Source organism: Heptranchias perlo, chromosome 5 (assembly GCF_035084215.1).
Source record: "Heptranchias perlo isolate sHepPer1 chromosome 5, sHepPer1.hap1, whole genome shotgun sequence".
Classification (NCBI taxonomy): Eukaryota; Metazoa; Chordata; class Chondrichthyes; order Hexanchiformes; family Hexanchidae; genus Heptranchias; species Heptranchias perlo.
Window position 1 is genome coordinate 103,639,365 of NC_090329.1, and position 13,403 is coordinate 103,652,767.

Sequence of the window (13,403 nt, forward strand, 5' to 3'; positions counted from 1 at the left end):
CTTTCATAATCTTAAAGACCTCTATCAGGTCACCCCTCAGTCTTCTCTTTTCTAGACAAAAGAGCCCCAGCCTATCCAATCTTTTCTCATAATTAAAATTCTCCAGCCCTGGCAACATCATCGTAAATCTCTTCTGTACCCTCTCTAGTGCAATTACATCCTTCCTCTAATGTGGTGACCAGAACTGTACACAGTACTCAAGCCGTGGTCTAACCAATGTTCCAGCATAACCTCCCTGCTCTTATATTCTATGCCTCAGCTAATAAAGGAAAGCATCCCGTATGCCTTCTTAACCACCTCATCTACCTGTCCTGCTACCTTCAGGGACCTGTGGATGTGCACTCCAAGGTCCCTCACTTCCTCTACACTTCTCAGTACCCTCCCATTTACTCCTTTGCCTTGTTTGACCTCGCCAATTGCATTACCTCACACTTCTCTGGATTGAATTCCATTTGCCACTTTTCTGCCCATCTGACCAGTCCATTGATATCTTCCTGCAGTCTACAGCTTTCCTCCTCACTATCAACCACAAAGCCAATTTTTGTATCATGTGCATACTTCTTGATCAAGCCCCCCACATTCAAGTCCAAATCATTTATACCACAAAAAGCAGGGGACCTAGTACTGAGCCTTATGGAACCCCATTGGAAACAGCCTTCCAGTCACAAAAACACCCATCAACCGTTACCCTTTGCTTCTTGCCATTGAGCCAATTTTGGATCCAACTAGCTACTTCCCCTTGGATCCCATGGGCTTTTATTTTTTTGACCAGTCTGCCATATGGGACCTTGTCAAAAGCCTTGCTAAAATCCATGTACACTACATCAAATTCATGACCCTCATCGACTCTCCCTGTTACCTCCTCAAGAAATTCAATCAAGTTAGTCAGACATGACCATCCCTTAACAAATCCATGCTGACTGTCCATGATTAACCCATGCCTTTCTAAATGATGATTTATGCTGTCCCTCAGAATTGATTCCAATAATTTGCCCACTACCGCAGTTAGACTGACTGACCTATAATTACTCGGTCTATCTCTTCCTCCCTTTTTAAACAACGGTACAACGTTAGCAGTCCTCCAATCCTCCGGCACCTCTTCTTCTAATGTCATGCCCACCATGTTACTCTCCCTGATAAATACTGAGGCAAAGTAATTATTTAATATTTCTGTCATTTCACTGTCATTACCTGTGAGTTTATTGTGTGTATCCCTTAGTGACCCTATCCCTATCCTGATTTTTCTTTTGTTATTTATGTGTCTGTAGAATACTTTACTATTTGTTTTTATATTCCTTGATAATTTAATTTTGTAGTTGCTCTCTGCTTTCCTAATTGTTTTTTTGACTTCTTTCCTAACCTTTTCGAATTCTGATTTGTCATCCTCTCCTTTGTTGTACTTAATGTATGCCTTTTTCTTCAGAATCAATTTTGCCCTTATTTCTTTATTCATCCATGGTGTGTCATTACTGGCTAGTTTGTTTTTACTTTCTGGTGGGTATATTTCTCCTGGACTCTACTGATCATTTTAAATGTTTTCCCCTGCTGTTCTGTTTCTTGGTTTGTTCTCTGGTCTGCGTTGAGAATGGTGATTTTAGCTGCTGCAGCAGTAGGGGGCAGTTCAATTGACCTCAGTACCTGTGAGCTACGGAGAAGGAAAAGTCAGCTCCAGTTCCCCACCCCTAATCACCACCTAGAGAATCCTACTGGAAAGTGCTGATGTGTGGCTGTCGTATGTGCACAGGATCAGACTCCGCACTGATGCCACCCATGGTCATGTAGTCTGCCAATACTCACCCTCTAGGCTCACACCTTATGAATAGCCGCTCGAGCAAGTTATTGAAGGGCAGTAAGTGACCATGGGACTGAACTGCAGACCTTGAAGCAAGCAGGGGAGAAAATTGGAGAGAAAAAAATAATTGCATACGCATCACCTGCCACTGTGCCACAAAGTGATGTAGGACATGGTATTGTGTCTGTGATTTGTCACTCGGTGAGTTTCCAATCTCAAATGTATCATCAGAACAGAATGGAAGTGAGGTGCTTCCTTGAGGAAGGAAAAATCAAACGGCAATCAACTCAGGCTATTTTCACACACATTCTGTTGACCAGATTAAGAAAGTCACTGGTAGGTCTGCCAATTGCCTTTTCAACTATTGTGTAATAAGAGGATTAGAATTGGATAAAATATTTCAAAATACCCACCCACTGCCATAAAACCTAGGTATATAAACAAACTGTTAATAATGCAAATGAGGTCAAATTAAATCTGAACATTAAACCCATTGCTGACTCATTTTATGAAATAATAACTGTGACTTTGGGAGTCAGGCATTAATTTGCCACCATTAATCTTCCTTAATGCTGCCTTTGCAAAAAGTGAGTTGAGATCGGCAGCATTTTTTAACACTTTCCTGGGGCTACAGGACCTTTTCAAAATGTAAATTTCTAATCATTATTAAAAGCACTGGTGTCACAGTAACTGTGCACTCAGCATCTATCAATCTCTTCACCACAAACGGCCAAATATATTCTTTCAGGGCACTGATTTCAAACTTTTTTCATGTGAGAGACCACTTGCAAATGCTGATAACACTTACTGAACTAAACTCCAAAAGACAGTGTCAACCAACCAAAGGGAAAGTGCAGAAAATATTCTTATTTTGTATATAGCAACAGAAATAATGTACTTTACTAGTAAGTCAACATACACAGAAAGGTACAGAAATCTGATGACAGGCGGAAAGAAACTGATGGGCTTGAAGACCTCTGGGATCCCCTTACGGACCCATTAGGGTCAAAGACCCCACCTTGAATACCCACGACAAAGCTTACGTGCACGAAGGCTGCTTTTGCAACACTCTCTCTGCACAATCAACATGTGGCATTTTTTTTCATTGAGATGCAAGGCCAGAGCACACAGTGCAGAGCACCATCAACATTGAAATGAGGAGGAGAGATGGGATAAATCATGGAAGTAATGCTTAGGTGACATCAAACTTGGATTTTGTAAGTGTTTACAACCTTGTGTTTCGATCAGTTATTTGCATTCACTTGTTTTGGCATATTGCATGATTTTAAAGTCATTGGTTGAATGAGGCAGGTGAAGTGAAGATACGGTGATATGAAAAAGATTTCTCATACTTTTCAACACAACTGCAGTGACTGCATCATAATTGTTAGTCACATCAATGACACAGAGTGCACTCCCTATCAGCACTGATGTGGAGATGCCGGTGATGGACTGGGGTTGACAATTGTAAACAATTTTACAACACCAAGTTATAGTCCAGCAATTTTATTTTAAATTCACAAGCTTTCGGAGGCTACCTCCTTCGTCAGGTGAACGATGTGATCACATCGTTCACCTGACGAAGGAGGTAGCCTCCGAAAGCTTGTGAATTTAAAATAAAATTGCTGGACTATAACTTGGTGTTGTAAAATTGTTTACACCTATCAGCACTGGTACTGACAGCTGATGTAGGCACAAAAACAGAACAAAAACAGACCACTCCTCATGGACTTCACTGTACTTATCCATCCACACACTTAAGACATCACACTTTGCTACCTATGCAAAGCAATCTTTACAAAGAAAGCCAGTCATTTCCTGCTGCTGCCAGTCTGCAGGGAAACAAACATTATCTAACTTACCTCAGGATCTGTCTTAGAGAAATCTGCCTCAAATTAACTGTCTATTTATAGCAATTAGACATTGTGGCCTTAAAGGGACAGATCAATTTACACAGTAATGCACTTTATCAGCAGAAGAATACATTGTGCATCACTGGGCATAATGCTCCTGTCATTATAAAATATAGTAATGCCTTGGGAGATATGCTAATTATTTCAAAACAATAGATTAACTTGCAGTAATTTCAAGGCATCTCTGGAGATCTAAATAACGGTTGCAAATAGCACAATAACTAACAACTGTCCTAGAACCTCCCCAACCCATAAGGTCATTACAGCTCAACTCAGACCATTGTATTTTTTGTTTGCTTGTAGAAAATGTAGCTTAACTCTGCACAAGATCTAAATATGAACATCCTGCCAACATCCTGTAGCATTGGTCCAATTTAGGTTCTTTTATAAAGTACATTTTGTTCTGGTGATGCAGTTTGACTTCACGGCAGTGCTTGCATCATTGCCAGGACACCTGTGTTTAAACAAATAATGAGGAGGTAAATGGCTACTCACGTGAGGACGTAGTTGACACTGACAATGCAGTGGGGCCTAGAGGACCTGCTGTTGTGGACTATTGTTGCGTAGCTCTGAACCCACACCCAGCCTCCGTGCTTTGCAAGGAACCGGTAATATTTTGTTGTTACCTGTCCTTTGACAAGCACTGTGTACAGAAAAGAAAGCTTATCAATATTTCATCCTGGTAGTGTAATATTTTCCTCCTTGTTCTCCACTGTTTATAAAAATAATAAGTTCACAATGTTGTAACACAATACACCTCCTGTTTTAATGCTACAATGCTGCTCTGAAGATTGCAAAAGCGACCTGTAATATATATGGAATTCCCCCAAGTTACACCCTTGAGCAATCAAGATCATGCTTTGATTCCTGAAGGAAAGTACTGTGGTATTTTGGCCAGATGACTTGGTCCCAATTTGTTTTATTCTGCCCTGAGGCTAATTTTCTTTAAGCTTCCAAAGAACTGACCATTTTTGACACTCATCATTGCCAGCACATTAGCAGAACATATTTTTGCCTCTACGATATGCAAAATTGCTGTGCCTCAGATACCCAACTGAAGGCAATGCTAAAAGAAAAAATGGATTTAAGTTTCACAACTATAGCCAAACAAGGCAATCCTTGAGCTCACATATTAATCAGAAATGAATTAATACTCTCACACATAGAAAAATACTTACACAAATGATGAGCACAGCGCAAGTGAAATGTATCACACCCATGGACGTGATGATAAAGAGTTTTTTCTATTAAATCCTGAGGTTCATAACCTGTCAGTTCAGCTACCCTGTATTAGAAAAACAGAAGACATGCATAAGCAGATATAAATGATCATGCTAAATCATTGTTAAATGCTTGCCCCCTTGTACACTATATTTGACTGCATTACAAAATTAACTTCATCAACAATGGATAATAAAGGATGAGACTTCAACAGCCCAAGGCATTGCCCTTCACTTTGAACTCTTCCATTCAAGTCTTGACTTTTGTAATATAACTCTTAATGATTAGGTGCACTGTTAGTCTGCTCAGCAGTAGACATCGATAGATTGCACAAACTCATTTCTAATTCATAATTCTGAGAGACCTATAATAAAAGGTCTACCCAGTATAAATGTCATCTGGTGCAAAGAAGGATATTTTTCTGAGAATGGAGGTTCCAGCTGCTAGAGGTTCCAAAGTATTTGCTAGTGATCTGCACTAAAGTTAACCTACAATCAGAGGTGAATATGACACCATTCACAAGTGCCCAGGACAGATGCTGATTTTCAAGATGTTACTGCAGCTACTCTACTGTGTTTGGGGGCTTCTACATAACTTAACTAATAGAGCACTGTGCTTTTTATAATCCAACTACGGCACTACTTCAGAGAATTTTGTACTTGCACCGAATAAAGAGTGAGTGAAATTCCATTGTTGACCCTCATTTAAACCAAAAGGTTATTGACAATGTAATAATCTTACCTGGAATCAAGAAATATAAGTTTCATATCAAGGCTGGCTCGAAACATGAACATATTGCTGTGCAGTTTGATTTCTGTCACAGCACTTGGGGGCAGTGAATGGCCAACTGCCACCAATCCAACATTCTGGTAACAACCATCGAAAGGAGACATGTCTAGGCTGTACTGGCGAATCTTTAGATAGCCACTGCAGTGGATAACCTGCAAGAGACAGATGCCCTGTATTTTTATAGTGTAACTCACTAGCACAATGGCAAAACACGATTCACCCCACCCTTTGAGCCTTAGCTAAATATGTGTGACAAATATATCACAGGTTTTGATTGGCCCTTTGTTAAATTAATAACTTTAGTCTGTGGGCCGCAGTGTGGGGAATTCTAAGTCTCATGCCTGCCTTGTTGGTTGCAAATATCTCATAATGGCCTGCTAAGGCTGTGAACTGTAATGTTTTCTGTGTGGGGACCACTTTTACTGTTGACTGCCCTTCCAGCTTCATGATCCAGTTTAGTTTTAGGATTCCTGAAAGACGCTAACATCCCAAGACAGTCCAGTCAGAGATCTTATACAGCAGGAAGAAATTTTGTGATATATTGTTGCTCCCTTCATTAAGAACATAAGAACATAAGAAATAGGAGCAGGAGTAGGCCATTCAACCCCTCGAGCCTGCTCCGCCATTCAACAAGATCATGGCTGATCTTCTACCTCAACGCCATTTTCCTGCACTATCCCCATATCCCTTGATGCCTTTAACATCTAGAAATCTATCAATCTTTGTTTTGAATGTACTCAATGACTGAGCCTCCACAGCTCTCTGGGGTAGAGAATTCCAAAGATTCACCACCCTCTGAGTGAAGAAATTTCTCCTCATCTAAATGGCCTACCCCTTATTCTGAGACAGTGACCCATGGTTCTAGACTCCCCAGCCAGGGGAAACATCCTCCCTGCATCTACCCTGTCGAGCCCTATAAGAATTTTGTATGTTTCAATGAGATCACCTCTCATTCTTCTAAACTCTAGAGAATACAGGTCTAGTCTACTCAATTTCTCCTCATACAACAATCCCGCCATCCCGGGAATCAGTCTGGTGAACCTTCGTTGCACTCCCTCTATGGCAAGTATATCCTTTCTTAGGCAAGGAGACCAAAATTGTACACAATACTCCAGGTGTGGTCTCACCAAGGCCCTATATAATTGCAGTAAGACATCTTTACTCCTGTACTCAAATCCTCTTGTAATAAAGGCCAACATACCATTTGCCTTCCTAATTGCTTGTTGCACGTGCATGTTAGCTTTCAGTGACTCATGTACAATGACACCCAGGTCCCTTCGAACATCAACATTTCCTAATCTCTTACCATTTAAAAAATACTCTGCGTTTCTGTTTTTCCAACCTCCTCCCCCTCCAATTCTTTCACAGCTGATCAACCCGTATCATCTTTACCAGTCAGGAGAGCTGCTCTTTAAGCTTCTCCATGGGTTCTAACATGTTTGCAGTTTGGAGGCACAAGATATACTTTCATCAGGAAAATAAACCTTGTGTCCAAATTTCCCAGAGAAACACCAATATCGTTCAACCTGACTAAGATTTGACAAAACCACCAGAAATATTGCTTAGTGGATTAGAGTTCTGGGCTCCACTGAGATTCACATATACAGCAAGAAGATATAAAGCATATGGAGCTATATTTTATTAGCAAGGCAGTTGAATCATCCACAATCAGCTTTGTTGTGGGTTCTTTTAGACACACTCGGTACCAGATTATTTTGGTACAATTTTTTTTTGAATTTGACAGACTGTGGAAAATATCAACTTACTTGAAATCCTCCAATGTGTAACTTTTGTGACTGAATACATCGGCTATGGTAGCATAGCAGTTATGGACGAGCAACCTAGAGATTGTGAATTCAAATCCCACCGTGATAAGTTGCTCAATAAATGTGGTAGCACCAGAACAAATGACCATGAAACCTGCTGCATTGTCATTAAAAACCCAACTGGTTCATGAATGTTCTTCAAGGAAGGGAACCTGCCAACCCTACCTGGTCTGGCCTACACATGACTCCAGTCCCACACTACATGGTTGATTTAATGCCCTGGGGCAACTAATGATGGGTGATAAATGCTGCCTTGCCTGCAATGCCCACATCCCAAGAACAATTTAAAAAAATGACTTCCCCAAATAAGTAAAACAAAACCAGCCATTACACATTAATTATTTGCTGAGACCTAAGTACCATTATAAGTAAACGCAACTTTCTATTTTGTAGGCCTTATGGTATCAAAGAAACAATTTACTGTAAAAATTTATCTAATTAAAGTGGTGTACATAAGTCCAACCAAAATAATGGTTTCCTAAGGTGGGAGGGGGTGATGTATAATCATTTTGTCGCATGCACTCATTAATGTGAATAGCATTATAATATTGTGTGCAAGGTAAAAGATAATTTTCAAAATAATGTTGAATGTGTGTGGTTGCTTAATTTCTTTTAAATTACTACCTATGTAAAACAGGAAAAGAAAAATAGACATAGTCCAGATGCGTTCACACATCCGATGAATAGAACTCACCTTGTAACCACCACAGGTTAAGCCTGCATTCCTCTTTGCCAAGACACACTTCATCCTTAGGAAAAAGGATCGTTCAATTTCATACTCTGTTAAAACACACCATAACAGTTAACAGTACTGTAGAGGTGGCAAGGGAGGTGGGGGCCATAAGGGGAAAAAGCCCCCCAAAATGAGAATGATAAACACAGGTCAGAATGTGTGAGAATAAATTTGGTGTACCTTGAACAAAGTGAGAGTGGTAGGGCTGATGAGCTGTTAGAACTGCAGTCATCTCATCATGGTCAGCTGGGTGGATGTACTCATAAATACTGTTTCCAGTCAGCTCTACCTGTTAACATCATGAACACTTTTAAACTTTCCTTGAAAGCAGTTCTGTAATGGAATAGATGTATCGCATATGTATTCACCCGCGCACAGTCATTTTGGGAAGGCTACCGAGGAGAAATGAAAACCATTTGCTCCTAAACTCCATCTGATAACTTCGAGTAATTGTAAAGAAATCACTTCAAGTGTCTGATTTTGTATTCATATTTATGATTGTTTGCATAATTTATGAATATTAATTAGCTATGAAAAAAACATGTTACATTGGAGCCTTTGAAAGATATAGATCTGCAATTTATTTTACAATGCTTTGCCAACTTTTTAATAACCAAAAATGAAAGGAAAGAATCAGCATAGAAACTTCAAAAATTTAAGTAAAAAAAATACAATAGAGAAGCTAGGTCTGTTTGTATTTTGGTATGTTCTCTTTGCAATCTCACATAAATTAGTATACTTCATATATTTGTTACAATGCGGACAAAAATTATTATTGGTTTTTAACCAACACACTGACAGTATTTTCATATATTTTAAAATTTAACCTTCCAGGCGTATGGGCATTCCCATTATAAAGCGCTATGATATAAGCCCCTGGTACTCAAAAGCAATTTATTACCCACTTGTCACATTAATACAACGTAGTTGCCTTGTTAATGATTTTCAGAAACATTATCTGAACAATGATGCAGGCACAATTGATGAGGTCACTACTGCCGAATAGTTCCAGGTTACTTAAAGTTGTGGTAGTCTTTTTTTAAAGACTCCAATGGTGCATAAGGATTATAATTGCTCAGCGAAAAAGATGCACTTATTTTTCCTACTCTGCAGATAGGTGCTTTGATTTGATGTTGACTCTCCATTTAGGCTTTGTGGAAGCTAAAAATGATAAGAGTTGTGTTATTTTATTACCGTTCCAATTATGTCATTGCAATAAGATTATTTTAAGTGAACATTAAAGTACAAAATGATCTTATGATCTATGAATATTTTATTAGCAGCCTCTGCATATTCTGCCATAAAGTTTCATCCTTTTTGCAATGTATGCACTGCTTTACAATAATGAAACAGCACTGAATCTTAAAAGATTTAAATTAGCATTGATTTTTCGAAAATTGGAACATAATTATTTTAAACTAATATACTGAGTTTTTGCTACTTGTAAAAATATGACCTATTGTATTGTAAGATTAAACTGAACTTTTCTGTAGTAGATTTTAAACATGTAACAATTTTAGAAAACATGGATAGATCACAGAATCACTGGACGGTCCACACTCTGTTGTACATTAATATGCATTACTTCACACAAAATCCAGAATAGTAATATTAGGCATAACTTGCTTAGATTTAACCCCAAAAATAAGGATAAAGGCAAGCAAAATGTTATTTTGTCACCAATGGATTCTATTTGCTTCATACTGATGCTTTAGTCCTGGGTCTATTTTTATGCGATATTTGTCAGTCTTGCCTGTCATTTTATTTTTATGAGCCTTTGGTTCTGATCGTGCATAAAAGCAAAAAGGTAAAAAAAAATTGCATATATTTGAGCCCGCAACTCCGAACGACGATATGGGTTAGTTCTGACCAAATCAAATTCTAGTACCACACAATCTGTGGAAATGATTTTGAATTATGTGAGCATATAATAGAAATAAAATGAATATGTTTTACCTGAGAGATCAATCATGACTCCACAAGAGATAGGAGGCAGTGATCGAATGTATCAGTCAATTCAGGTCTTCATTATGTTCAGACATACATATTAAATACCTACATGCAAATATTTTTTTAAAAGTCGACTTAACGTGCGCGAGTTTATCTATCTTATTAAATAATTAAATGCAAATGATCAATGGTTACTTACTTTGCATACTAATCGAATGCATACATACATATTATAGGTACCTACATACATAGGGAAAGGACAGGAAGGACGGGAGAGATTTCGTGACCTACCTGTGATAGTCCCAAATGAACTGACGCTGTTTCAGAGATGTACATAATTTTTCCATCTGGGGCCACCACGAAGATGAAACCATCAAGCGTCTGGATGTCCAGAAACAACAACAACAAACAAATGCATCACGGTTTGGCTAAACGCGTCGCCTCCATCGAATATTCCGACAATACTGTCTTTGGTTTGATTTCTACAATAAATATTTGCATCTTTCTTCATTTTTTTGTTTGCTGTTTACCTAGGCGACGGCAGAAGGTTCTCCGGAGAAACGCGCCGAGTTATAATTAATTACCGAAAAGAAAAAACACAAGAGTGCGTTACCAATCGGTAAAGCTGAACTTTGTCTGACTTGCTGGGTAATTGTTTAGGGAGATAATTTGAACTCTTCGCCAGTTTTTTAATCTCAAAAAAGAACACAGGGCATTGAACGAGCCTATATTGAAATATGCATCATTCGTTTCCTAATGGATCACCGTATCCCATTCACAGTATAAAATCAAACCAATGGTACTTTTCATATTTACATAATAAATATATATATATTGCAGAAACAATCGTGTGTAATTGAGAAGAGATAATAATGATTCGTCCATCTGGCTTTGTTTTTTTAATGTGTCATTGTAACAAAGTGTTGCAATGCTCCCCCGGTTTATATAATTCCACACGCTATTACTCTGTAGTAGGTGTAGGCAACTATTCCTCTATTCTGTAGATAGTTTGCTCTTCCAGTTCACTATCAGAAGGTCCCACGCCCGCCCTTCTAACACCTGTGTACGTGGCAATGTTTATTTTACATTAGTGGTGGTGAGAATCCGATGAGAAAATAAATTGACAAGTTGACTTGGATTTTCAAAAAAATATTAAATTATTACGTGCTAAATGCATCTGTGACTGAAAAAGAAATTGTGCTTATTTTAAAGCAATCTTCAAATATAATATTTAATATTCAATGGGCCACGAAGAAACATAAACTACTGCACTTTAATTAATAATCTTGTCTTAAAATCAAATTTACATAAGACATAATTGTGCATATTCCAATTTATTCCAATAATAATAAATAATGCTGTCTAGTTTTTTTTCCCCTTGAGATACTCCCTTTTAAATCTGTAGGGCCTTAAAGAGTAACAATAATCCATCTTGTCATTAAGACAGTATCAAGCCGCATAGCGAGGTTTTTCCTCGCGGACTGACTGGAAACGGCGCCCGGTTCAGAGACTGAGGGGGCCGCTTTCTATCGGAGCTGGAATATCATGAAACTGACAAAAAAACAATGTAACTGACCATCCGAGTGCAAGGGGCTGGGACATGGTTATACAATCATTTCGCAAATATGCGGCTTTTGCCTATTGAGGTCTTTTGTTAACCTTACAAGTGTATAAGTATTAGATATTGGATTCCCGCGTTCCACCTCCTTCCAACAATGTTTGCTTTCAATACAAAACATTTTTTAAACGCTGCTTGTCACAGACATGCATACATGAAGCGATGTGTAATTGATAAAGCGCAATGAACAATGAACGTTCCTGTCGATTTACCTGTAAAAGGTGAGATCCCAATTCTCGGCCGACATTATCGGAGTGACCAGTGCGACTGGTCTGGCCCCAGGCTTCTCCTAGTCCTAAAATGTATGAAAACAGTAAGAAACTGTACAGGGACTGAGGCAAAGTGGGCGCCCCAACAAGCTCCGCGTTTCCCACAGCGGGCCCGGAAGCGGTGAAAATCACGCATTAAACAGCCGCTAAAATGTTTTGAGTTAACTTATGGGCAGTTCTGAGCTAGATTTATTTTTATATAATTCATTCCATTTTATTTACAGGAGTATTTTTGCGGAGGGCGGGGGTGGGGGGGACCTCTGAGCCGGAATGTTTTATTGCACGTTTGGCAATAATTAGTTCGTTTGTATTAATACATTCATTGAATGTGGTTAGATGTTTAAACAAAAATAGAACTGGACCAAAGCAATTATTTGTGTTCAATAGTTCAGTGTAATATAGTGTAAGTATTCAAGAACAATAAACGATAATTGTATTTAATATTTAACATAACTATATAAAATAGGGATTAGGGGACATCTTAAATGCTATCTACAGCTCGGAGTGATATTTGAATAAATATTTGCTTTATTTATATTGACAGCGATTCGTTTTATTATATTTCATTCATGTTTGATGTGGGTTATCGAGGTCGAATGTGAAGATGTCTGATCAGGGAGAACCACCGGAGTGCAAAGTGCTGATCTTTCCCCTTCGTAAGGATCAGGCCTCACAACTACATAACCACGGTCATTTATCGAGAAATATTCAAACAGACAAATATTCGGCTGACAAATAACGAAGATTTGCATTTCTTATGAGCGCGCACTTCTCCGTTGTTTTGTGCACCTGTCATTTCCATGTGATAAACAATTGTCTTTCACACACGATGGTATAACTAACCACTGGGGGTGGGGACACCTTTACAGATCCCGCACCTTTAACAGACACCCAAATTAAATGAGGCGGCCAGGAAACTCGCGGGCAGAATAGCTGAATTAGCTACAAGTAGGAATGGTGTGCAAAAGTGTGAGTGTGTGAACAGGTGTTTGCTTTTCTGCAGACGCACTGCTTCAGGTTTTCTAAATGCTTTGCTGCATTAAAATAGATCAGGTTGTGATTGGAGCGCACCAATAGTTAGCAAAGTAGGGATTTCATTCGGAATTTGTGATCCAAAAAAAGATAGGAGCGAGTCCAAGGACGACACCAGGCCGCCTTGTCAATGTAGTTACCCCTGCGCAACTATGACAAATACAAGCACAATGATTTGATGTGCTTTATATTAAAGTTTCATTTATAACCTCAACCGTTATTTTGTCAGGCGAAGCTGCAAGTAGCAAGTATGTGAACAA

The 13,403-nt window shown here is 38.8% G+C and overlaps 1 protein-coding gene and 1 long non-coding RNA gene across 5 annotated transcripts in view; one reads left to right on the top strand and one right to left on the bottom strand.

Annotated features, from left to right (window-relative positions):
- LOC137321988 (uncharacterized) overlaps positions 1-10,481 on the top strand; it is a 228,285-nt gene extending 217,804 nt beyond the window's left edge. The window contains exon 3 of the long non-coding RNA XR_010962937.1: positions 10,461-10,481. This is a non-coding gene — a long non-coding RNA (uncharacterized lncRNA). The remainder of the gene's footprint in view (positions 1-10,460) is intronic.
- sim1a (SIM bHLH transcription factor 1a) overlaps positions 1-13,403 on the bottom strand; it is a 58,686-nt gene that overhangs the window by 34,714 nt on the left and 10,569 nt on the right. For all 4 annotated transcript variants that reach the window (XM_067984946.1, XM_067984945.1, XM_067984947.1 and 1 more), the window contains 7 exons: positions 12,055-12,137; positions 10,512-10,605; positions 8,455-8,559; positions 8,236-8,321; positions 5,668-5,867; positions 4,884-4,990; positions 4,201-4,348 (listed from right to left, as the gene is read on the bottom strand). In XM_067984946.1, coding sequence (XP_067841047.1) covers positions 4,201-4,348; positions 4,884-4,990; positions 5,668-5,867; positions 8,236-8,321; positions 8,455-8,559; positions 10,512-10,605; positions 12,055-12,137 — 823 coding nt within the window. The remainder of the gene's footprint in view (positions 1-4,200; positions 4,349-4,883; positions 4,991-5,667; positions 5,868-8,235; positions 8,322-8,454; positions 8,560-10,511; positions 10,606-12,054; positions 12,138-13,403) is intronic.